General features: G+C 49.3%; 1 protein-coding gene and 2 long non-coding RNA genes across 3 annotated transcripts in view; 1 reads left to right on the forward strand and 2 right to left on the reverse strand.

The window, feature by feature from the left end:
• Positions 1 to 26,360, forward strand: part of LOC149912493 (uncharacterized) — a 215,133-nt gene that overhangs the window by 103,683 nt on the left and 85,090 nt on the right. The gene's annotated exons all lie outside the window — the stretch shown is intronic.
• Positions 5,164 to 20,873, reverse strand: LOC149912498 (rho GTPase-activating protein 32-like). The gene is made up of 9 exons (XM_090130832.1): positions 20,795 to 20,873; positions 20,400 to 20,481; positions 19,777 to 19,920; positions 19,389 to 19,491; positions 19,219 to 19,293; positions 18,668 to 18,775; positions 18,161 to 18,306; positions 17,505 to 17,672; positions 5,164 to 5,189 (listed from the first exon to the last, which is right to left on the reverse strand). The coding sequence occupies exons 1-9, from the start codon at positions 20,843 to 20,845 to the stop codon at positions 5,164 to 5,166; spliced, it is 903 nt and encodes a 300-aa protein (XP_089986958.1). The 5' UTR covers positions 20,846 to 20,873.
• Positions 21,828 to 23,014, reverse strand: LOC149912499 (uncharacterized). The gene is made up of 3 exons (XR_016461511.1): positions 22,884 to 23,014; positions 22,249 to 22,335; positions 21,828 to 21,905 (listed from the first exon to the last, which is right to left on the reverse strand). It is a non-coding gene; the product is annotated as an uncharacterized LOC149912499 (long non-coding RNA).

Genomic DNA, 26,360 nt, shown 5'->3' on the forward strand with positions numbered 1-26,360 from the left:
TGTGCCCTAACCTTGGAACACTCCTGGCCTCTTCTGCTGAGATGGTGAAATGTTCCAGCTTCTAGAAGGACATCAAGACTAAGATATGTAATGAAAATAAGTCCAGGCTAGCTGTCCTTGTGGGCATCAGCTGCTGGCAACTGCATTGCTGCTGCCATGAGCATGGCAAAGCAGGTAAAAGATTGCTTTTCCTTGTGTGACACAGGAGCTCTTGACTTGAAAGCTAGAGGGATGCAATAGAAAGAGCTGCAACCTCTGCCAGACATGGCAAAGGTGAGTGGGATGTTGTTTCAATTAGTGCTGAAGTCAGGAAGACTGTAAGGATGGAAAGTCTAGTGTTTGCCATGGGCAGGGAAACACATCTATTTTCATTTTCTCTTTCTGTGCCAGAAAAAGAGGAGAGTGTGCCTGCAACTTGGACCCATCCTGCCCTCTGCTGCTCAGAGGGAGAAATGTTCCAGCTTGTCGAAGGACATCAGGACAAAGATATGTAATGAAAATAAGTCCAGGCTGGCTGTCCGTGTGGGCATCAGCTGCTGGCATCTGCACTGCTGCTGCCATGAGCATGGCAAAGCAGGTAAAAGATTGCTTTTCCTTGTGTGACACAGGGGCTCTTGACTTGAAAGCTAGAGGGATGCAATAGAAAGAGCTGCAACCTCTGCCAGACATGGCAAAGGTGAGTGGGATGTTGTTTCAATTAGTGCTGAAGTCAGGAAGGACTGTAAGGATGGAAAGGCTGGTGTTTGCCATGGGCAGGGAAACACATCTGGTTTTCATTTTCTCTTTCTCTTTGAGTGCCAGATAAACAGGGGAGTGTGTGCCCTCACCTTCGACCCATCCTGCCCTCTTCTGCTGAGATGGAGAAATGTTAGAGCTTCTAGAAGGACATCAGGACAAAGATATGTAATGAAAATAAGTCCAGGCTGGCTGTCCTTGTGGGCATCAGCTGCTGGCATCTGCACTGCTGCTGCCATGAGCATGGCAAAGCAGGTAAAAGATTGCTTTTCCTTGTGTGACACAGGAGCTCTTGACTTGAAAGCTAGAGGGATGCAATAGAAAGAGCTGCAACCTCTGCCAGACATGGCAAAGGTGAGTGGGATGTTGTTTCAATTAGTGCTGAAGTCAGGAAGGACTGTAAGGATGGAAAGGCCATGGGCTGGGAAACACATCTGGTTTTCATTTTCTCGTTGTATGCCAGAAAAAGAGGAGAGTGTGCCCTCACCTTGGACCCATCCTGCCCTCTTCTGCTCATTGGGAGAAATGTCCAAGCTTCTAGAAGGACATAAGGACAAAGATATGTAATGAAAATAAGTCCAGGCTGGCTGCCCTTGTGGGCATCAGCTGCTGGCATCTGCATTGCTGCTGCCATGAGCATGGCAAAGCAGGTAAAAGGTTTCTTTTCCTTGTGTGACACAGGAGCTCTTGACTTGAAAGCTAGAGGGATGCAATAGAAAGAGCTGCAACCTCTGCCAGACATGGCAAAGGTGAGTGGGATGTTGTTTCAATTAGTGCTGAAGTCAGGAAGGACTGTAAGGATGGAAAGGCCATGGGCTGGGAAACACATCTGGTTTTCATTTTCTCTTTGTGTGCCAGAAAAAGAGCAGAGTGTGCCCTCACCTTGGACACCTACTGCCCTCTGCTGCTCAGAGGGAGAATGGCCAAGCTTCTTGAAGGACATCAGGACAAAGATATGTTATGAAAATAAGTCCAGGCTGGCTGTCCTTGTGGGCATCAGCTGCTGGCATCTGCATTGCTGCTGCCATGAGCATGGCAAAGCAGGTAAAAGATTGCTTTTCCTTGAGTGACCCAGGAGCTCTTGACTTGAAAGCTAGAGGGATGCAATAGAAAGAGCTGCAACCTCTGCCAGACTTGGCAAAGGTGAGTGGGATGTTGTTTCAATTAGTGCTGAAGTCAGGAGGACTGTAAGGATGGAAAGGCTGGTGTTTGCCATGGGCTGGGAAACACATCTGCTTTTCATTTTCTCGTTGTATGCCAGAAAAAGAGGAGAGTGTGCCCTCACCTTGGACCCATCCTGCCCTCTTCTGCTCATTGGGAGAAATGTCCAAGCTTCTAGAAGGACATCAGGACAAAGATATGTAATGAAAATAAGTCCAGGCTGGCTGCCCTTGTGGGCATCAGCTGCTGGCATCTGCATTGCTGCTGCCATGAGCATGGCAAAGCAGGTAAAAGGTTTCTTTTCCTTGTGTGACACAGGAGCTCTTGACTTGAAAGCTAGAGGGATGCAATAGAAAGAGCTGCAACCTTTGCCATGTCTGGCAGAGGTCTGAGTGGGATGTTGTTTCAATTAGTGCTGATGACAGGAAGACTGTAAGGATGGAAAGGCTGGTGTTTGCCATGGGCTTGGAAACACATCTATTTTCATTTTCTCTTTCTGTGCCAGAAAAAGAGGAGAGTGTGCCTGCAACTTGGACCCGTCCTGCCCTCTGCTGCTCAGAGGGAGAAATGTTCCAGCTTCTAGAAGGACATCAGGACAAAGATATGTAATGAAAATAAGTCCAGGCTGGCTGTCCGTGTGGGCATCAGCTGCTGGCATCTGCACTGCTGCTGCCATGAGCATGGCACAGCAGGTAAAAGATTGCTTTTCCTTGTGTGATACAGTCTCTGTTGACTTGAAAGCAAGAGGGATGCAATAGAAAGAGCTGCAACCTCTGCCAGACATGGCAAAGGTGAGTGGGATGTTGTTTCCATTGCTGCTGATGTCAGGAAGGAGTGTAAGGATGGAAAGGCTGGTGTTTGCCATGGGCAGGGAAACACATCTGGTTTTCAGTTTCTCTTTCTCTTTGAGTGCCAGATAAACAGGGGAGAGTGTGCCCTCACCTTGGAACTCTCCTGCCCTATTCTGCTGAGATGGAAAATTGTCCCAGCTTCTAGAAGGACATCAGGACAAAGATATGTAAGGAAAATAAGTCCAGGCTGGCTGTCCTTGTGGGCATCAGCTGCTGGCATCTGCATTGCTGCTGCCCTGAGCATGGCAAAGCAGGTAAAAGATTGCTTTTCCTTGAGTGACCCAGGAGCTCTTGACTTGAAAGCTAGAGGGATGCAATAGAAAGAGCTGCAACCTCTGCCAGACATGGCAAAGGTGAGTGGGATGTTGTTTCAATTAGTGCTGAAGTCAGGAAGGACTGTAAGGATGGAAAGGCTGGTGTTTGCCATGGGCTGGGAAACACATCTGGTTTTCATTTTCTCTTTGTGTGCCAGAAAAAGAGCAGAGTGTGCCCTCACCTTGGACACCTACTGCCCTCTGCTGCTCAGAGGGAGAATGGCCAAGCTTCTTGAAGGACATCAGGACAAAGATATGTAATGAAAATAAGTCCAGGCTGGCTGTACTTGTGGGCATCAGCTGCTGGCATCTGCATTGCTGCTGCCATGAGCATGGCACAGCAGGTAAAAGATTGCTTTTCCTTGTGTGACACAGGAGCTCTTGACTTGACAGCTAGAGGGATGCAATAGAAAGAGCTGCAACCTCTGCCAGACATGGCAAAGGTGAGTGGGATGTTGTTTCAATTAGTGCTGATGACAGGAAGACTGTAAGGATGTAAAGGCTGGTGTTTGCCATGGGCTGGGAAACACATCTGTTTTTCATTTTCTCTTTCTCTTTGAGTGGCAGATAAACAGGGGAGAGTGTGCCCTCACCTTGGACCCGTCCTGCCCTCTTCTGCTGAGATGGAGAAATGTTCCAGCTTCTAGAAGGACATCAGGACAAAGATATGTAATGAAAATAAGTCCAGGCTGGCTGTCCTTGTGGGCATCAGCTGCTGGCATCTGCATTGCTGCTGCCAAGAGCATGGCACAGCAGGTAAAAGATTGCTTTTCCTTGTGTGACACAGGAGCTCTTGAGTTGAAAGCTAGAGGGATGCAATAGAAAGAGCTGCAACCTCTGCCAGACATGGCAAAAGTGAGTGGGATGTTGTTTCAGTTGCTGATGATGTCAGGAAGGACTGTAAGGATGGAAAGTCTGGTGTTTGCCATGGGCAGGGAAACACATCTGGTTTTCACTTTCTCTTTCTCTTTGTGTGCCACATAAACAGGGGACAGTGTGCCCTCACCTTGGACCCATCCTGCCCTCTTCTGCTGAGATGGAGAAATGTTCCAGCTTCTAGAAGGACATCAGGACAAAGATATGTAATGAAAATAAGTCCAGGCTGGATGTCCTTGTGGGCATCAGCTGCTGGCATCTGCATTGCTGCTGCCATGAGCATGGCACAGCAGGTAATAGATTGCTTTTTCTTGTGTGACACAGGAGCTCATGACTTGAAAGCTAGAGGGATGCAATAGAAAGAGCTGCAACCTCTGCCAGACATGGCTAACTTGAGTGGGATGTTCTTTCAATTAGTGCTGAAGTCAGGAAGAATGTAAGGATGGAAAGGCTGGTGTTTGCCATGGGCTGGGAAACACATCTGGTTTTCATTTTCTCTTTGTGTGCCAGAAAAAGAGTAGAGTGTGCCCTCACCTTGGATCCCTCCTGCCCTCTTCTGCTGAGATGGAGAAATGTTCCAGCTTCTAGAAGGACATCAGGACAAAGATATGTAATGAAAATAAGTCCAGGCTGGCTGTCCTTGTGGGCATCAGCTGCTGGCATCTGCACTGCTGCTGCCATGAGCATGGGAAAGCAGGTAAAAGATTGCTTTTCCTTGAGTGACCCAGGAGCTCTTGACTTGAAAGCTAGAGGGATGCAATAGAAAGAGCTGCAACCTCTGCCAGACATGGCAAAGGTGAGTGGGATGTTGTTTCAATTAGTGCTGATGTCAGGAAGGACTGTAAGGATGGAAAGGCTTGTGTTTGCCATGGGCAGGGAAACACATCTGGTTTTCATTTTCTCTTTCTCTTTGAGTGCCAGATAAACAGGGGAGAGTGTGCCCTCACCTTGGAGCTCTCCTTCCCTCTGCTGCTCAGAGGGAGAAATGTCCAAGCTTCTAGTAGGACATCAAGAAAAAGATATGTAATAAAAATAAGTCCAGGCTGGCTGTACTTTTGCGCATCAGCTGCTGGCATCTGCATTGCTGTTGCCATGAGCATGGCACAGCAGGTAAAAGATTGCTTGTCCTTGTGTGACACAGGAGCTCTTGAGTTGAAAGCTAGAGGGATGCAATAGAAAGAGCTGCAACCTCTGCCAGCCATGGCAAAGGTGAGTGGGAAGTTGTTTCAGTTGCTGCTGATGTCAGGAAGTACTGTAAGGACGGAAAGGCTGGTGTTTGCCATGGGCAGGGAAACACATTTGGTTTTCATTTTCTCTTTCTCTTTGAGTGCCAGATAAACAGGGGAGTGTGTGCCCTCACCTTGGTCCCATCTTGCCCTCTCCTGCTGAGATGGAGAAATGTTCCAGCTTCTAGAAGGACATCAGGACAAAGATATGTAATGAAAATAAGTCCAGGCTGGCTGTCCTTGTGGGCATCAGCTGCTGGCATCTGCATTGCTGCTGCCATGAGCATGACACAGCAGGTAAAAGATTGCTTTTCCTTGAGTGACATAGACTCTGTTGACTTGAAAGCAAGAAGGATGCAATAGAAAGAGCTGCAACCTCTGCCAGACATGGCAAAGGTGAGTGGGATGTTGTTTCAGTTGCTGCTGATGTCAGGAAGGACTTTAAGGATGGAAAGGCTGGTGTTTGCCATGGGCAGGGAAACAATGCTGGTTTTCATCTTCTCTTTCTCTTTGAGTGCCAGAAAAATAGAGGAGAATGTGCGTGCTTTCTTCCCCTCTTGCCCTCTTCTGCTGAGATGGAGAAATGTCCCAGCTTCTAGAAGGAAATCAGGACAAGGATATGTAATGAAAACAAGTCCAGGCTGGCTGTACTTGTGGGCATCAGCTGCTGGCATCTGGACTTCTGCTGCCATGAGCATGGCACAGCAGGTAAAAGATTGCTTTTCCTTGTGTGACACAGGAGCTCTTGACTTGAAAGCTAGAGGGATGCTATAGAAAGAGCTGCAACCTCTGCCAGACATGGCAAAGGTGAGTGGGATGTTGTTTCAATTAGTGCTGATGTCAGGAAGGACTGTAAGGATGGAAATTCTGGTGTTTGCCATGGGCAGGGAAAGATATCTGGTTTTCATCTTCTCTTTGTCTTTGTGTGCCAGAAAAAGAGGAGAGTGTGCCCTAATCTTGGACCCCTCCTGCCCTCTTCTGCTGAGATGGAGAAATGTTCCAGCTTCTAGAAGGACATCAGGACAAGGATATGTAATGAAAATAAGTCCAGGCTGGCTGTCCTTGTGGGCATCAGCTGCTGCCATCTGCATTGCTGCTGCCATGAGCATGGCACAGCAGGTAAAAGATTGCTTTTCCTTGTGTGACACAGGAGCTCTTGACTTGAAAGCTAGAGGGATGCAATAGAAAGAGCTGCAACCTCTGCCAGACATGGCAAAGGTGAGTGGGATGTTGTTTCCATTGCTGATGATTGCAGGAAGGACTGTAGGGATGGAAAGGCTGGTGTTTGCCATGGGCTGGGAAACACATCTGGTTTTCATTTTCTCTTTCTATTTGAGTGCCAGATAAAGAGCAGAGTGTGCCCTAACCTTGGACCCCTCCTGCCCTCTTCTGCTGAGATGGAGAAATGTTCCAGCTTCTAGAAGGACATCAGAACAAGGATGTGTAATGAAAATAAGTCCAGGCTGGCTGTCCTTGTGGGCATCAGCTGCTGGCATCTGCATTGCTGCTGCCATGAGCATGGCACAGCAGGTAAAAGATTGCTTTTCCTTGTGTGACACAGGAGCTCTTGACTTGAAAGCTGGAGGGATGCAATAGAAAGAGCTGCAACCTCTGCCAGACATGGCAAAGGTGAGTGGGATGTTGTTTCAGTTGCTACTGATGTCAGGAAGGACTGTAAGGATGGAAAGGCTGGTGTTTGCCATGGGCAGGGAAACACATCTGGTTTTCATTTTCTCTTTCTCTTTGAGTGCCAGTTAAAGAGCAGAGTGTGCCCTCACCTTGGACCCATCCTGTCCTCTGCTGCTGAGATGGTGAAATGTCCCAGCTTCTAGAAGGATATCAGGACAAGGATATGTAATGAAAATAAGTCCAGGCTGGATGTCCTTGTGGGCATCAGCTGCTGGCATCTGCATTGCTGCTGCCATGAGCATGGCACAGCAGGTAAAAATTGCGTTTCCTTGTGTGACAGGAGCTCTTGACTTGAAAGCTAGAGGGATGCAATAGAAAGAGCTGCAACCTCTGCCAGACATGGCAAAGGTGAGTGGGATGTTGTTTCCATTGCTGATGATTGCAGGAAGGACTGTAAGGATGGAAAGGCTGGTGTTTGCCATGGTCAGGGAAACACAGCTGGTTTTCAAATTTCTCTTACTCTTTGAGTGCCAGATAAAGAGCAGAGTGTGCCCTCAACTTGGGCCCATCCTGCCCTCTGCTGCTCAGAGGGAGAAATGTTCCAGCTTGTTGAAGGACATCAGGACAAAGATATGTAATGAAAATAAGTCCAGGCTGGCTGTCCTTGTGGGCATCAGCTGCTGGCATCTGGACTTCTGCTGCCATGAGCATGGCACAGCAGGTAAAAGATTGCTTTTCCTTGTGTGACACAGGAGCTCTTGACTTGAAAGCTAGAGGGATGCAATACAAAGAGCTGCAACCTCTGCCAGACATGGCAAAGGTGAGTGGGATGTTGTTTCAGTTGCTGCTGATGTCAGGAAGGACTGTAAGGATGGAAAGGCTGGTGTTTGCCATGGGCAGGGAAAGACATCTGGTTTTCATCTTCTCTTTGTCTTTGTGTGCCAGAAAAAGAGGAGAGAGTGCCCTCACCTTGGACCCCTCCTGCCCTCTTCTGCTGAGATGGAGAAATGTTCCAGCTTCTAGAAGGACATCAGAACAAGGATGTGTAATGAAAATAAGTCCAGGCTGGCTGTCCTTGTGGGCATCAGCTGCTGGCATCTGCATTGCTGCTGCCATGAGCATGGCAAAGCAGGTAAAAGATTGCTTTTCCTTGTGTGACACAGGAGCTCTTGACTTGACAGCTAGAGGGATGCAATAGAAAGAGCTGCAACCTCTGCCAGACATGGCAAAGGTGAGTGGGATGTTGTTTCAATTAGTGTTGATGTCAGGAAGGACTGTAAGGATGGAAAGGCTGGTGTTTGCCATGGGCAGGGAAACAGAGCTGGTTTTCATTTTCTCTTTCTCTTTGAGTGCCAGATAAAGAGCAGAGTGTGCCCTCACCATGGACCCCTCCTGCCCTCTGCTGCTCAGAGGGAGAAATGTCCAAGCTTCTAGAAGGAAATCAGGACAAAGATATGTAATGAAAATAAGTCCAGGCTGGCTGTCCTTGTGGGCATCAGCTGCTGGCATCTGCATTGCTGCTGCCATGAGCATGGCAAAGAAGGTAAAAGATTGCTTTTCCTTGTGTGACACAGGAGCTCTTGACTTGAAAGCTAGAGGGATGCAATAGACAGAGCTGCAACCTCTGATTGACATGGCAAAGGTGAGTGGGATGTTGTTTCAAGTAGTGCTGATGTCAGGAAGGACTGTAAGGATGGAAAGGCTGGTGTTTGCCATGGGCAGGGAAACACAGCTGGTTTTCATTTTCTCTTTCTCTTTGAGTGCCAGTTAAAGAGCAGAGTGTGCCCTCACCTTGGACCCATCCTGCCCTCTGCTGCTGAGATTGTGAAATGTCCCAGCTTCTAGAAGGACATCAGGACAAGGATATGTAATGAAAACAAGTCCAGGCTGGCTGTCCTTGTGGGCATCAGCTGCTGGCATCTGCATTGCTGCTGCCATGAGCATGGCACAGCAGGTAAAAGATTGCTTTTCCTTGTGTGGCACGGGAGCTCTTGACTTGAAAGCTAGAGGGATGCAATGGAAAGGGCTGCAACCTCTGCCAGACATGGCAAAGGTGAGTGGGATGTTGTTTCCATTGCTGATGATTGCAGGAAGGACTGTAGGGATGGAAAGGCTGGTGTTTGCCATGGGCTGGGAAACACATCTGGTTTTCATTTTCTCTTTCTATTTGAGTGCCAGATAAAGAGCAGAGTGTGCCCTAACCTTGGACCCATCCTGCCCTCTTCTGCTGAGATGGAGAAATGTTCCAGCTTCTAGAAGGACATCAGAACAAGGATGTGTAATGAAAATAAGTCCAGGCTGGCTGTCCTTGTGGGCATCAGCTGCTGGCATCTGCATTGCTGCTGCCATGAGCATGGCACAGCAGGTAAAAGATTGCTTTTCCTTGTGTGACACAGGAGCTCTTGACTTGAAAGCTGGAGGGATGCAATAGAAAGAGCTGCAACCTCTGCCAGACATGGCAAAGGTGAGTGGGATGTTGTTTCAGTTGCTGCTGAAGTCAGGAAGACTGTAAGGATGGAAAGTCTGGTGTTTGCCATAGGCAGGGAAACACATCTGGTTTTCATTTTCTCTTTGAGTGCCAGTTAAAGAGCAGAGTGTGCCCTCACCTTGGACCCCTCCTGCCCTCTACTGCTCAGAGGGAGAAATGTCCGAGCTTCTAGAAGGAAATCAGGACAAAGATATCTAATGAAAATAAGTCCAGGCTGGCTGTCCTTGTGGGCATCAGCTGCTGGCATCTGCATTGCTGCTGCCATGAGCATGGCAAAGCACGTAAAAGGTTGCTTTTCCTTGTGTGACACAGGAGCTCTTGACTTGAAAGCTAGAGGTATGCAATAGAAAGAGCTGCAACCTCTGCCAGACATGGCAAAGGTGAGTGGGATGTTGTTTCCATTGCTGATGATTGCAGGAAGGACTGTAAGGATGGAAAGGCTGGTGTTTGCCATGGGCTGGGAAACATATCTGGTTTTCATTTTCTCTTTCTCTTTGAGTGCCAGATAAAGAGCAGAGTGTGCCCTCACCTTGGACCCCTCCTGCCCTCTTCTGCTGAGATGGAGAAATGTTCCAGCTTCTAGAAGGACATCAGGACAAAGATATGTAATGAAAATAAGTCCAGGCTGGCTGTCCTTGTGGTCATCAGCTGCTGGCATCTGGACTTCTGCTGCCATGAGCATGGCACAGCAGGTAAAAGATTGCTTTTCCTTGTGTGACACAGGAGCTCTTGACTTGAAAGCTAGAGGGATGCAATAGAAAGAGCTGCAACCTCTGCCAGGCATGGCAAAGGTGAGTGGGATGTTGTTTCCATTGCTGATGATGGCAGGAAGGACTGTAAGGATGGAAAGGCTGGTGTTTGCCATGGGCTGGGAAACACATCTTGTTTTCATTTTCTCTTTCTCTTTGAGTGCCTGATAAAGAGCAGAGTGTGCTCTCAACTTGGACCCCTCCTGCCCTCTTCTACTGAGATGGAGAAGTGTTCCAGCTGCTAGAAGGAAATCAGGACAAAGATATGTAATGAAAAGAAGTCCAGGCTGGCTGTCCTTGTGGGCATCAGCTGCTGGCATCTGCATTGCTGCTGCCATGAGCATGGCACAGCAGGTAAAAGATTGCTTTTCCTTGTGTGACACAGGAGCTCTTGACTTGAAAGTTAGAGGGATGCAATGGAAAGGGCTGCAACCTCTGCCAGACATGGCAAAGGTGAGTGGGATGTTGTTTCAATTATTGCTGAAGTCAGGAAGACTGTAAGGATGGAAAGTCTGGTGTTTGCCATAGGCAGGGAAACACATCTGGTTTTCATTTTCTCTTTGTGTTCCAGAAAAAGAGGAGAGTGTGCCCTCACCTTGGACCCCTCCTGCCCTCTTCTGCTGAGATGGAGAAATGTTCCAGCTTCTAGAAGGACATCAGGACAAAGATATGTAATGAAAATAAGTCCAGGCTGGCTGTCCTTGTGGGCATCAGCTGCTGGCATCTGCATTGCTGCTGCCATGAGCATGGCACAGCAGGTAAAAGATTGCTTTTCCTTGTGTGACACAGGAGCTCTTGACTTGAAAGCTAGAGGGATGCAATAGAAAGAGCTGCAACCTCTGCCAGACATGGCAAAGGTGAGTGGGATCTTGTTTCAATTAGTGCTGATGTCAGGAAGGACTGTAAGGATGGAAAGGCTGGTGTTTGCCATGGGCTGGGAAACACATCTTGTTTTCATTGTCTATTTCTCTTTGAGTGCCAGATAAAGAGCAGAGTGTGCCCTCATCTTGGACCCCTCCTGCCCTCCTCTGCTGCTGCTGAGAAATGTTAGAGCTTCTAGAAGGACATCAGGACAAAGATATGTAATGAAAATAAGTCCAGGCTGGCTGTCCTTGTGGGCATCAGCTGCTGGCATCTGCATTGCTGCTGCCATGGGCATGGCACAGCAGGTAAAAGATTGCTTTTCCTTGTGTGACACAGGAGCTCTTGACTTGAAAGCTAGAGGGATGCAATAGAAAGAGCTGCAACCTCTGCCAGACATGGCAAAGGTGAGTGGGATGTTGTTTCAATTAGTGCTGATGACAGGAAGGACTGTAAGGATGGAAAGGCTGGTATTTGCCATGGGCAGGGAAAAATATCTGGTTTTCATTTTCTCTTTCTCTTTGAGTGCCAGATAAAGAGCAGAGTGTGCCCTCACCTTGGACCCATCCTGCCCTCTGCTGCTCAGAGGGAGAAATGTCCAAGCTTCTAGAAGGAAATCAGGACAAAGTTATGTAATGAAAATAAGTCCAGGCTGGCTGTCCTTGTGGGCATCAGCTGCTGGCATCTGCATTGCTGCTGCCATGAGCATGGCACAGCAGGTAAAAGATTGCTTTTCCTTGTGTGACACAGGAGCTCTTGACTTGAAAGCTAGAGGGATGCAATAGAAAGAGCTGCAACCTCTGCCAGACATGGCAAAGGTGAGTGGGATGTTGTTTCAATTAGTGCTGATGACATGAAGGACTATAAGGATGGAAAGGCTGGTGTTTGCCATGGGCAGGGAAACACAGCTGATTTTCATTTTCTCTTTCTCTTTGAGTGCCAGAAAAATAGAGGAGAGTGTGCATGCTTTCTACCCCTCTTGCCCTCTTCTGCTGAGATGGAGAAATGTCCCAGGTTCTACAAGGACATCAGGACAAAGATATGTAGTGAAAATAAGTCCAGGCTGGCTGTCCTTGTGGGCATCAGCTGCTAGCTTCTGCATTGGTGTTGCCATGAGCATGTCACAGCAGGTAAGGGATTGCTTTTCCTTGTGGGACAGCTGTTAAGCCATTCTGATTCACCCTTTGCATCCACAGCATACAGTTTTTTCCCACACTGCTGTTTCTATCCAGCAGTGTGCATATATGCAATGCTACAGATGTTGGTGGTCCTGCCTGTGGCAGGGAGTTGGAGATTCCTGATCCTTGAGGTCCCTTCCAACCCGGGCCATTCTGTGTGTGTGTGTGTGACTGGCTAAACACCAATTGTTGCTAGCTCAGCAGGTATACTGCTAATTATTGAACATCTGACAGCTGCTTATCAACACTTGGCCACTATTTCTGGACACCTGCTCATCCCTGAAGAGAGAGAAGTTTGGAAGGAGGACAGAGGGGAGTCTCTTGATGCCTGCCTGTTGCATCCCAACCTGCCCACAGAGTGAGTCACTTCGGCCTTGTGTGGAGGCCCTGGCTTCTTTGGAGTCTGTTTTTCTTTTGCTGAGCTTCTCCTATCCAAACAGAATGGCCTTACAACATGCTTTCTGGTCCTTAATGCTATACCCATGCAATTTGTAACTATTACAGTTCTGTAAGTGAGAATTGATCACATGATTGAACAACTGTATTTCTAAAATATGTTATGAAATAACTTCTTTTTACTAATACTAATAAAGTCTTTCTACTTTTTCAAACTGTTTCTAAGGGCAAATTACAAAACACATGGTGCTGTACTGCTTCAGAGCAATCCCACATTTGATAGCCAGTGCAGAAACAACATTCCATCCTACAGCATTAGCTAGTTCAGAGGTACCAGACGTGTATCTGGATGTGGCTGTTGTGCATAACTGGGGCTGAGGGATCAGAAGTGACAGCTCCACTCTTGGAGACCACAGAACTAAAATGGAAAGATAAAATAGTTGCAGGGCAATTGTTCTGTGTGCCTGAAGCAGGGACCGATTTATGGGGGAGAGATTTAACAGTTAAATGAGGATTACAGCTGCAAGTCTGTGAAACAGATATCAGGGGTCAATGAATGTGTTAACAGCTGTGATGAAGAAGAAATGAATCCAAAGGTGTGGGCAGGGGAAGGAAATCGGGGTGGACTCACAATTTTCCCTTACAAATAACTGCCCAAGGAGGGAGTGGAGCTGTGAAACAGCAACAATATCCCATAGCCTTAGAAGGGAGAGTGGGTCTAAAAGCTGTAACACAGACAGTGCTTAAGGATGGTCTTCTGGAACCTTGTCTGTGGCCTTATAACACCCCAATCCTGTCGGCACGGAAGGCAGACGGCACGTATCGGCTGGTGCAAGATGTAAGGAAATGACTGAACCCGTTCTCAAAAGACAGCCTGTGGTTCCTAACCCCTATACCCTAATGAGTCAGATCCCACACGGACAGCAGTGGTTTGGTGTGAGAGACCTCAAAGATGCTTTCCGGACAGCCTTTGGACTCAGAGAGAAATGGCTGCGTTTGTATGAGGACACATTGTAATCCTATCGTGATTCGTGATGATACTGTAGATACTGGAACTCGTGCTAATCCTTGTCTTTGCAGCATTTGAAGCAAGCAACTGGTGCTGCTGTCATGCAGAAAGCTCCCTTCCAACCACTCAGCAAGCATTTGGATGAGACAGCTTCCTGCTGGGAGCCCTCCGACATCACTGCTGCCTCCTCCAGAACCATACCTGCAGATGCTTCAGAGCTCTTCAGCATGGACTTCCTTCCTCCCATCAGCAGCTGCTCCTGCACTGACCTTCATTCACACTGGGATACCATCTGCTTCCAGCAGGAGCTGACCTGCGAGACAGAGAAAGGAAACGTGGGATGAGCACCAATGCAGAAGCACAAGGCTGTGTCACCACCACGTCTTGCAGCCTTGGGAAGTCAGCTGCAACTGCAGCCTTGGTCAGAATTACAACGGGCACCGTAAATTAAGTGTGACCTCTGAAGTTGTTGCCATGATCAGAAATAGACGCTGAAATCGCTCACATAACTGTCGGTGGTTCCCTCCAAATTCTTTTGCTTTGGGGAACAGATGGACTCGGAATGGAAGGACACGAGAAAAATGACATCTGTTTGAGCTCAGCAGACTTGAGAGGTGGGCCTGGGTGAACCTGATGAGGTTCAGCACAGCCAAGTGCAAGGTTTGGCATTTGGGCCGGAGGAATCCCAGGCATTCTTTTGTCATCGTGGTGGTTTCCAATAGACCCCAACAATGAGACATCAGGTCGCCGTGTGGGCTCCTGGGTGACACTGCCATTTCCCAGCCATTGCAGCCTAGGGGCAAATAAAGTAAAATACTTCAGAAAGATCTCACACTGATTGCATATTTTACTGTTCTTTTACACAAAACAGAAGGAGAGGGCAGCAGATGCATACAGCTGCATCAACACCCAGGCTGCTAAAGGAATGGAAAGACAGAAACATCAAATATCAATGCCTTATTCTAATGCAAGGAGGGAAGCTTCTATCAATGTTACTTTTTATCATTTAAAATGAGCAGTTGGCACTCTTAAAGGAAAATCCTAGGCCCCAGGTTCTGACAGTGTGGCAATCTGGACTCAGCTGTGACTGATCCAAACAGTCTGTTCCAGATTTTAACATCCCTTCTATGCATTCACAAGTTTTCTCTCTTGACTTCCCCTTACAGCCGTTAGATGCCAGCAAAACATCCCACAAACACTCCTTAACTCTGTGCACACAGGCACCCATCCAACCAGAGCCATCAGTCATTCCCAGCCATGCGCTCTTCCTCCAATCATGGTCAGCATCACACGGCCGTCACGCAGCTCACTTGACTCAGTTTTTCTCTTCTTTCTGGAGGTGTCCTTGCTTCTCAGCCTTACCTTCTCGTGATGTTTATCTCGCTCTGCAGCTCCTGCTCTGAATAGGCTTTCTTGGATTCCCGCATGACAGGCACAAAATGCAGCCACAGCCCCTGCCACCAAGGTCAGCTCTTCAGCACACATTACCTGAGGAGCACTTGGCAACTCCTGCAACCTGAGCAGTGCCAGGAAGACTGTTTCACTTCTGCTTCTCCTGGCTCAGAAATTCATTTTCCTACCTAGAAAATGGAAAAAGAAAAGAAAGAAAAAAAATCCTGACATTAGCAGACACAATTGATACTATGGAATTCTGGAAGGCAAGGGATTTGCCCTCTATGATGAGAAGTTGAGTGCAAAGAACTAAGAAGAGCCATGAGCAGGTTGTGAACTTGTGGGTAAAATTAGGAAGTGCAGCAGTACAGGGCTTCTGGAGGTGAGGGTCTGCTACAGCCGCCTGGAAAGAGAGCCTGTTGGTGGGAGCTGCTTACTGCAGCCAGCAGAAGCATCGCACTCACTGACTCTCATCCTGATGGGGGATTCCAGTCAGTCTGGGAAATCAGCATGGCTGGCTGCAAGCAATCTGACAGACTCCTGGAGTGCAGTGAGAATCACTCTGTGGTGCAGGCATTGGGCACAGCAAGCAGAAGGGAAGCATTGCTGGACATGGTGCACACCAGGGGTTACGACAGGAGGCGGTCAGGGCTGCAGTGACCATGCCCTCCTTGAGTTGGTGATCTCAAGGAATGCGGGCCTGGCAGGAAGCAAAGGCAGGAGCCTGAACTTCAGGAGAGCCAGCTGCAGGCTGTTCCAGGAATTCTTGGACGAGATCCTCTGGACAACTGTTTGTAGGGGCAAAGGGATGGAAAAGAGCTGGTCACTTTCTCAGAAAAAAACTTGCTCAGGTTGCAGGCTGAGCTGCAGGAGAGGAAGGGGAGGAGGTGCCAGCACGGCTCTGCACGATGCTCTGCCACACTGGGCAGCTTGATCATGGCTCAGCAGTGGGATCAGACGAGGAGAAGGGGAGAAGGAAATCAAGGATGGGAGGGAACCATCAGACACAGTCAATAAGTGTCTGTGAAGTCTTGCAAACCAGAGATTCCCAGGTTGTTTCTGCTTTTGCAGCATTTGTGTGGTGCAGGGTGAGCAAATTCTTCTGCTGCTTGATTGCCGCCTAAAAGGGAAATGGCCACTGAGCTGCAGACCAAGCAGTACTGCCTGACGTTGGCCAGGGGGAGCTTCTCCTGCCGCAGTGTGCTGATGACAGGTCTGGAGATGATCTGCAGGGCCAGTTCGTAGATGGGAGCCAGGAAAGGACATGATGGGAGGAGGGAGGTGTTAAGCAACATCCAAGGCATCAAAATGCATCAGAAGGCCCTGAAAAGCATCACAAAGCCACAGCCAGGAAGCTTGGGAGTATCATGAGCAGCATCCAGGATGCGAGAGATTATTTGCTACCATGCCAAATGGTAGCAGAGCTCCCCCTGCAGACATCCCAAAGCCAGACAAAACAGGAACAAACCCGGAGCTGAGCTGCATGCACCCCACAGCCACAGCATTGCAAGCTGGGGTGCCTTGCTGTGTGCTGCATTCATCCCAGTCCGTGTGAATGAAGACTCTGGAGGCAGTCAAGGCGTTGGTTGAGCACAAGATTCCTTTTATTATTATATAAAGGACAGGAGGGTGTGAGAGGTCCACGGTGAAGATGGGACTCATCCTGTCTTGTCATGGAGAGAGTGGCTCAGAGCTCTCAGTGCTGCTGTCCGGTGCCTGGGACTGGAGGCCTGATTGAAAGTCCCCCTGCAAGAGGCTCTGCTCCTCTTCACTGATGCTGACCTGCTCCTGCATGGAGGTGCTGCTGTCGGGGCACTCACACTGTGCTTCAGATGGGCTGCACTGCAGAGACTCTGGGTTAAAATCCACACTTGTGACTGTGGTGTCTGGGAGGCTCAGGTCAGCAACTTCAGCAGAGCCAGGTGTAATGAGAGCATGGACTTCGATGAGCTCCTTCTCTCCATTAATGTTGTTAGATGGAAGGCTGCTATTAGAACTGCAGCAACTTGTGCTTCCTATGAGCTCTCCACTGATGGAAGCACACAGAGCATCCTCGCTACTTGCCCTGGATCTTATGGCTTGGCAAGGGCTCGATTCACCTAGAAAGGATACACAGGGGTTAGTGTCAAACTTTCACAAGCTGAATTACGACAGTGGTACTTGATCAGGGGTGAAGATTTAGGCACGGGATTGAACGCTAGAAAGAGATACATGTGCAGAGCAAGCTTGAATAGTATGTTCCTGAAAAGCAGGGATTTGGAAGCTGCATTTGCACCCTTACCTGCCAGGACTACCACTGCTGTTTCTGAGGGCTGCCTGGCATTGCGCTGCAGTTGGCGTTTGCTGCCAGAGGATGGCTTCCTGAGGCTGAAGCAGCAACACCAACTGCTAGCTGGTGATTCCTCAGTCTTGCTGGGTGGATTTTGTCTGGAGAGAGAGAACAGCCAATGCTGTGAGTCGTGCGTGGTGCAGGGTGAGGGAAGAGCAGCACTGAGCTCTTGGCAGCAGTTGCTTGTTCCTAGCACTGCCTGGTTTCTGCAGGAAAACACAAAAACCCACCCAAACAATGATGCTAGGTGCTGGAAAAGAAAGTCCTCTTTACCTGTCAGATGGAAAGTCAACGACGGTGTGGAATTTGCCATGCCCAGCTGCAGGGCTTTCTTCCACTTCAATGTCCCTGCTGCTCTCTGTTACCACAGAAGAGGTGCTGTGGCCTCGCCTCTGTGCCTGTGCCTCCTCCAGGCTGAGCAGCTTTGTGGCAGCAGAAGAGACCCCCACAGACTTGGGCCCTGGGAGAGAATTGTGCCCTGTCAGGGAAAACCACAGGTAAGAGCGAGGATCAGAAAGCAGCAGCACAGCCACCACAGTTCTGGGGGAGGTGCTGTATTTTTCTCAGGCTTGCTTATCCGAGCCACTGGAAGAAGAGGAGCTCAAAATAACCATGTGGGAAGAGGTGTGTTTATGGCAAAGGACACGGTCATCATTAAGAGCAGCTTACTGTATCAAAATAGGCAAGGAAAAACCCAAGGAAATGGGGGCAGGGAACTGAGAAAGCTTCGCTGCCACACTTGCATCAAGCTTTTCCTGCGTGCAAACCATAATAATGACGGTTTCCTCCTTGTGAAGTTTGGGCTTGGACATTCTCAGCATCCAGCAACAGGATGCCATACCCTAATGGAAGCCCAGAGGTCTGCTGTCCCCTTGATGGTAAAAGAGTATCTCAAAGGTCCTGGAGAAGGCCTGCATTTGGTCAAGGTGTCAGGTCAAGATCAAGCTAATGGAGGAAGACACTCACCTGCTGCATCTGCAATGTCTGCTCCGGATTTGGAGCCGAAGAGGACGTCGGTGTGGTTGATGATGAATTCCACCACATCCGACTGCGTCTGCAGCTCCATGCAGGCAGCTCTTCCGCTGGCGCAGGCAGACTCGTTCTGCTGTGATCTGTAGAAAAGGCAGATTTTAGAAGTCATTTCTCCAAGACCGTTTCCCCGAGTCTGAATTGTTGCAGCCAAAAGCTGTCAGCTGAGGCTCTGGAGACTTCCGCAGTGGGCAATCAGTGATGCCACTGCAGAAATTCCCCTGGATGATCAAGGACACGTCAGTCCCATCTCAACAAGACTGCAGAAATTGTCACCTAGACATTGTGCCCGTGGGGTTGGAGAACAGCTCAGGCTCCTGCTCTTCTGTCAGCCACAGATTTTACAGGAGAAGAGCACATTTGATGGAGAAAAAGGGAGCACTGTTTTTTTTTTTAATGGAGAACAGATGTAAGCGTTGTGTTGAAACAGAACCAGCAGTTTACCTTAAGAGGTTTGGAGCCCACACAATGGCTAGGTTCTTGGCATGCATGTTTGTGATGGTGGAGCTCCCAGCCAGACACGCCAAGTGTCTCATCAGGAACTCCAGTGTCCTGGAAAACAAGAGAGGCAAACGTTCAGCACCAACGAGCATGCCGTGCTGCAATTCAGAAAGACAAAGTCTGGAACCGCATCGTTGCCCTCTGCAATGCAGCAGGGCTGAGCTCAGCAGGCTGAGGGCAGCACTGACCTGTAGTGAGGAGCGGGCAGCTGCTGGATGACGTCCTGCATTCTGAGCAGCCGCTCCTCCTCTGTAGCGGCACCAACAGCATCCTGGAGTAGTGCAGAAAGGGAGCGAGACACCAATCAGGCTAGTACACCACTGCGAGTAAACCTCGTGGGGCTGACAGCAAAAGGGCCTCCGAGCTGGGGCACTGCTGCAGCCATCTGCCAAGAGGCCCAGGAAGAGGGAAATGAAAGACGTGGCCTTGTGCTTACCGAGAACTTGCCGTACAGCTGGTGGGTGAGCAGAGGGTTCGGGAGCTCCCTGAAGTACATCTTGCAGACGGAGCTCACGCTGTGAATGTCGCGGACGGTGAGCTCAGGAATCTGCTCCGACTCAAATTCCTGCCTGGAGAGAGGGACGCAAACCCGGTTGAGCGAGAGGAAGGCAAGCCCAAAGCCACACCAGATGCACTCAGGCTGTGTCAGTCGCAGCACTCTTACCGCAGCCTCTGGATGTTGGACGCGACGCCGGACAGGCGGTATATCCCCTGCACCACGCCGTGCTGCTCAATGAACTCAGCGCAGCTCTGGAGGACCTGGGGGACTGAAGAACACGTGCCAGCCGTCAGTGGAGCTCCTGATTCAAGTCCTGCTGCAGCTTGTGCTTCCGGGAGTCACATCCCATCCACTAAGCCCAGCCAGGCTTGGCTGAAGCAAATACAGATGTGCTTGTCTCTTAGGAGCATCCGCCTCACTTTATCCTTCAGCCATCAACTCCCATTACACGTGTCTCCACGGCTATCAGCCTGCCCCCTGCTAGATATGAGCTCCCTTTCATCTTCTTTAGATGCCCAGCAGAGGAAGATCTCAGGAATGGGCAGCTCCTTACCATCACGACCGGAGTGGAGAAGATGCTCTCCCAGGTCACCGCCAAACACCCTTTCCTTCTCCACCTCCCGCTCGGTCGGTTTCTTTGGGCGGGCCTTCACCAAGGAACGAAGGAAGGTGAGGATCTTGCTGCGTTTCTTGGGCACTGCACAACAGAAGGACTAAACCAGGTCATTTCAGGTCTGGCTCCGTTGGACGAGGCCGAGCACAGCACATTCTACAGAGCACGTCAGAACGGGAAGAACATTACCAACCAGTACATACAAAAAGGGATTTTCCCCATCTCTGGAGGAGCCCAAGGCCAGGTTGGATGGGGCCCTGGGCAGCCTGGTCTAATCTGACATTAAATGTGGGGGCTGGCAGCACAGCCTGATGCAAGGAAGTGGAAGCTTGAGGATCCTTAAGGACCCTACCATCCCAAGCCATTCTATGAAGATTCTATAGTTTCCCCAAGTCCAATCATAAACACAGGAGGATTGGGCCAAATCTCTGCCCCATGGTGTGCATGAAGAATCATCAACCCAGAGGACAATGTGGGATGGATAAAGGAGGTACTAAACATGGAACGCACCCCAAAAAAGACTTCATTTTGCTTCCCCACACCATCAAATGTAACATCCCTACCTGGCTTTGGCACTGAGTTGATGAGTGCCTCAGGAATGTTCTTATTAATGAGTTCCACACACTCCCCTGGGAAAAATCCAACCTGTAACAAGAAGAGAAGCCAACTATTGCATGCAGCACTTCTCAGGTCTGAACTGTTAAACCAAAAGCCACATAACATTTCCCTCGGAACGTGCTTGCCTGACGTTCCATAAGACTATCCAGCAGAAAATGGCCATAGTTCAAAGCATAAAGGTAATAATTTTTCAACATTTGCAGCCAACGGCAAGGTCCCCTGACACCGACACAGGGAAACTGTTTACGTCCATTAGGCATCCTGTGCATGCAGAGCAGCTGTAAGCTAAGATTCCTGCCTTTACTGCAGTTGCACTCTCCAGTCTGAAGCTTGTGCCTACCTGGAAGCCGAGCTTGCCTCTCCACCAGGGGGTCAGCTCCTTTGGTGGCATGTCGATGACACACACGATGTCTCCGACCTGCAAGAGATTGCAACGTCAATCCCAGCTTCAGCACAGCTGGGAGGAAAGCACAGCTCAAATGACTGCATTCTTCTGCACTGCCAAACATCGCCGAGCATTAAAGCACTTGCACCAGTGCAGCTCTGAAGACATTTGCCATTGTAAAATTGAGCAACAAGGAACGCCTTGAACTGCTTACCTCAAAGGAGAGTTCATCCGCTGCCTGGGCAACGTATCTCTTAATAGCATGGGCAGCAGCAATAGCTGGAACATTCACAGGTGCCACCTCATGGTCTAGCAGGGGCTTCCCCTTGTTCTCAGCCTGAAACAGAGAGCACAGGCCACGGTGAGGAGCTGGGAACCAACAAGGAGGATTTCAAGGTGAGGAGCACATCTGCAGAGAAAGCTGCAGGAAATGCACTCGGTCCTTATCATGGGCACTTCAGAAGGAACTGCAAGTCTAATAACGGCTGTTTCTCTCCCTGGTGTGCAGCAGGCACACGCCAGGCAATGCAAAGATGCATCTCTCCCCATCCAGACTAATCAGCAATGGCACTGACGCAGACAGGTGGCCTTGTGTATTTTGCCACATCCTTTCCTGCGCTCTTTGTGCAGGAAGGCTGGCTGTTTAAGATGCTAGGAGACCGTGAAGAGGGAAACCAAAGCTACGGCTGCAGTTACAAGGTGCAAACAGTGCCATTGCAAGCACCAAGCAGCTCTCTTGAGCAGTCCAACCAACAGCGAGGCCAAACAGAGCAGAGAATGATTGTTGTTTCTGCAGCCATTTCAAGGGAAAAGTCAGTAGAGGACAAACACAACACCCGAGATGGCTCTGGTACTTTTATAAACTTGCCACTCTTGCACTACTGTCTTGCCACAGAGGAGCTCTCTTGGAAAGCAGGAGAGCACATCTGCGGCTCACTCTGCTGGCTGCAGTCAGGGAACAAAGACCAATCAGAGCTTCATACTCTACCTCTGTCCATGCCAGGTCAGGCCCACAGCTGATCTCGCTGCACGCCACAGCCATCAGCGTAGGTGTGACAAGCTGGAACTGAAAAGAAACACACTTTTATTTTCTCTGTTCACATCTCTGCTGTGCTCCCTACAGCTGTCGGGCACACTCACACAGCCCAAGCACGCCTGCTGGTGTCCCTGGTGATGCTGTGCAGCTCTGCACAAGCTGGGGCTGGGACTCTTTGCCTAAGGGATTGGTTTCCTGTAGACCAGCTGGTCACAGCACCACAGACAGCATCCTTCTGAGGGCTGAGCTGCAGAGCACGTGGAGAAAACCCACACGTGACCAGCGTCCCATCAAAGCTGGATGAGGCTGTGTTACTAAACACGGGGCGTCACGGGCTGCTAAAGCATGTGGGGGGACAAAGCATGGCAGGTACCTGGCAAGAGATCAGAACGAGGGAGAGAAATCTCACGAATCCGCAGCCGTTCCTTGTCACTTTGCTCTGATCTTCCACGAGCAAAAGCTGCAGCAGGGAAGCAGGCAGAGGGTGGAGAGAGGAGAGAGAAAGAGCAGGTCAGTTTGCTTCCACGGTTTAGCAAAGACTACAAGGGAAAAACCAAAATCTGCCCTCCCTCAACTTAAAAACTTAAGTTTTCAACTTAAAACCATTTCCCCTTGACCTGCTGATATCTACCCTTTCAAAGAGTTGATTCCCCTCCTCTTTTTAGGCTCCCTTTAGGTACTGAAGGCTGCCATGAGGTCACCCCACTGCCTTCTTTTCTCCAGGCTGAACAAGCCCAGCTCCCTCAGCCTGTCTTTGCAGGGGAGGTGCTCCAGTCCCCTGATCATCTCTGTGGCTCGCCTCTGGACCCTCTCCAACAGCTCCCTGTCTTTCTGGACACTGTACTGCAGCTGGGGCCTCACAAGAGCAGAGCAGGGGGGGACGATCACCTCCCTGTCCCTCATGGCCACCCCTCTGCTGATGGAGATAATGTGATCCTATGAGCTCCGCCAGCCAGCAGTTCTCAGCACTCACTGTCCCCCCGTCTCTCCCACACTGTCTCAGCTTACCTACAAGGTGCTGCACAGGACGGTGTGAAGACAAAGGGACGCAGTCGGTGCACAAGTGCAACAAGCGAGCTGCTCAGTCAGAGCTCCAGCGCTCCAATGAAGGGACGCAGCACGCACTGCTCCTCCCCTCATTCTAGCCCTTATGACATCACTGAGGGCCACCAGGCTGCTCCACCACGACGCACAGGGTGGGGAGGCAAGACCAGTCACAAGGGCAGAAGATTCCAACAGCCCAGCCCAACGTTCTGGAATCAGGGGCTGCTTGGAATTCTACCCCAGCCAAATCCTGGAGAAGCTGGCACGGGGTCGTCATGACCAAAGCGCAGGACCTGGCGCTTGCTCTTGTTGAGCCTCGCACAACTGGCCTCAGTGCATCCCTCTGGAGGGCCTTCCTGCCCTCAGCCAGATGGACGCTTCCTCCCAGCAGCGTACCTTGCAGTGCTGGGCCCATGTCAAATCCACACTAGAGTGGGTTTTGTTACATTCAAGGGCATGTTGCAGCACCCATCTATTTCACCTGGAAGGAAATAAAGCAGGAGATGGGAGAAACACAGAACTACTGCCAGACTGCTTTATCCCTTTCTTAGCCCAACTTCCCTTGCCTCATCCCCTACCCCAACTCCTGGATGATGCCCACGGGCTGATAGTTGGATCTCAAGTCCATAGGACTCCTTTCACAGGGCTCCATCAAAAAGGCTGTCACACTTGTTCCGTACACTCACACTGACCCAGCAGTGGTATCACAGTCACTTAACACACACACAACAACCAAACCCCGAGCATGCACATCCCTTCCTGCGTGACTGCAGCCCACAGCTCCCCTTCACACCTCCGTGGATCTCTGGTGTTTTACACGGATGCAGCCTCGCTGCAGCTCCGTGGCTGTCACACAAGGCCTGCAGGACCTCTTTCTCTGCAAACCCCGTCTGCAGGCATTGGTTCACGAGGTTCACCTCCTGCCCTCCTGAGCAAAAACAAGCACTAAGAACAAGAGCAAAGCATGCTGGACTCGACCTGGCTGGATCCCCAACCCTCAGTCCTGTCAGACGGACCCTGGTGTGGAGACTCATCCCCAAAGCCTGGCTGGACATCAGCACAGGCATCATTCTTCAAACGCCCCATCCAAGCAGCAAGGGATCAAAGCGTTGGCACAGCTGAAACAGAAATGCTGTGTGAGTTTCCTGTTAGCACTGAGCAGGAACAAATCTACCGCTGAGCAGCAGGATGTGAGACAAGCAGCAGAAGACACCCAACCTGCAGAACCAGCTCGTTTGGGGTCGGTCCAGATGTTTGTCTGCTCCCTTCCCTGGCCCAGGCCAAGCTTGTGAGCTGCTCCTCCTTTGTGCAGGGGGAAATGGTGCAGATGCCATGTGGTGGCTATGCACAGCGTGCCTTGGACTTGCTTTTCCTCTCTCCATCTGCCATTAGCAAACAGCATCTCCAGCCTGCAGAGATCACTGAGTCCAACCCCTGCACAACAGTGAAAAAAAAGATATGATAAGGGGTACTTAAAGCACAGCATCTGTAATCAGATCAGACTCCTGCACTGTGAAGACTTCCATGAGTATTCCTGCAGAGTGCATCACTTAGTCTCTCTTTAGCCTTGTGTTCATGGTTTTCCTGTAAGAGCTTGTCTAAACACTGCCTATAATCGTGGTTATGCTAGAAGCATTTGGATTTATTGATCCTCAGTGTGATTTCAGTAACAAATCCAGATGTTTTTTTGTTAGGGACAGCTTTCAATTTCTCAACTGAAATTTCAATATTGCATTAGGTGTTGACAACCACGGGGCTGCAGTACAGAGAATTACAGGGAGATTAATTTCTCCATCTCCATTCTCCTAGACATTTATGATTACAGTGATGTAGTTATATACAAAGTTGCAAGATACCAAAGCTAGAATAACCTCTTGGTGCAGCAGGATGTCTGGAGCCCAAGTGCAGAGTCTCAGTGTTGCAAAGCCTTGAAGAGGTGCACCGTATGTGCTGGGGCTGATGACACAGACACTGGAGCAAGGCCAGTGTGATGTTAGAAACTTGACCAGCAGCTGATCTGTTGTCAGCCATTTCTGGACACAAACGGGATCTGGTCGACTTAGGACATGACCTTTGGGCTGGAGAGCAACTCCCCGAGGAATCACACAGCCACTGCAGACCGTTGGCAAGAACCCCATACCAAAACAGCTCATCTGCAATCAGTTTTTAATCTGTGCAGCAGTGATTGGAACAGGCGCACGCTCTCTGCAATTGCAGGAATGTTCACAAGTGGAATGGACATCACCTGTGTGCTCCAGCTCTTCTGTGTGCATGCTAGGAGCAGTGATCCCCCTGCACCCAGGGCTGCAATAAAGTCATGTTGGGTTTCTAACCTGCCAACCAGCAGCCCAGGCTGCCCAGAGCCACATCCAGCCTGGCCTTGGATGCCTGCAGGGATGGGGCATCCACAGCCTGTCTGGGCAACCTGTTCCAGTGCCTCACCACCCTCTGGCTGAAAAACTTCCTCCTCACATCCAACCTAAACCTCAACACCCCCCGTCTCAGTTTAAAGCCATTCCCCACTTGTCCCATCACTGTCCACCATCCAAAACAAAACACCTCGGCTGTTCAACACTGAAAGAGCAAAATAACCCACAGCTCTTACTTCCACTGTATGCATTTAATTCCAAACTTAAGGTCACAGGTTAATTACTCAGGTGATCCTTCCTGACAGAAGAACTACTCGTAGCGATGTGTAGGAGTAAGGAACAGTTTGAAAAGGTCATGGACATATCAGAACTTGCAGCATTTATCTTAATAGATGCCTACATTGCAAAGCATTTTGTAAAACACACGTTAGAAGTACTGTGCATTGGATTACACTATATCAAACTCTAAGTAACAATACAGGTTGCTTTTAAATCTACACTTACATGTTTTCTTCTAACTCCTTGATAACATTCCTTACTACCTTCAGTTTTACAGCCAAAGCAGTGTTTGAGCTGGTAATGTACTCTTGAACAGCACTGCTGCCTTTAACATTTGTATGTTTAGATCTGAAAAGAGAATTTGGTCATTATTTCATGATGAGAGAATCTTATATGACAAAACAGAATTACAAAAATCTGACAATACTGTAAAATGCCAGTGTAAGAATGTTGCTTTGATTTTTTTTTTCTTTTTTTTTTCTTCTTTTATCTTTTTCATCTTTTTTTTTTTTTTTTTTTTTTTAAATGGTGAGTGTACCATTAATTCAAGACAAGAATTTTGTTTGTAAGTCGATCTCTATAACTTATCTTGGCATCATTCTGGAGGATGAAGTAGATACATGGAATTTGGCACTGGCTCCCCAGGGCAGTGGTTTGGCACTGAGCTGACAAAGGCCAAAGAGCATTTGCACAATGCTCTCAGACACAGGGCTTGACCCATAGGAGGTCCGGTGTGGAACCAGGAGGTGGAATACATGATCCTCGAGGTCCCTTCCAAATACAGATATTCCAT

This window comes from Phasianus colchicus, chromosome Z (assembly GCF_987193195.1).
Source record: "Phasianus colchicus chromosome Z, bPhaCol1.hap1.1, whole genome shotgun sequence".
NCBI classification, from domain to species: domain Eukaryota; kingdom Metazoa; phylum Chordata; class Aves; order Galliformes; family Phasianidae; genus Phasianus; species Phasianus colchicus.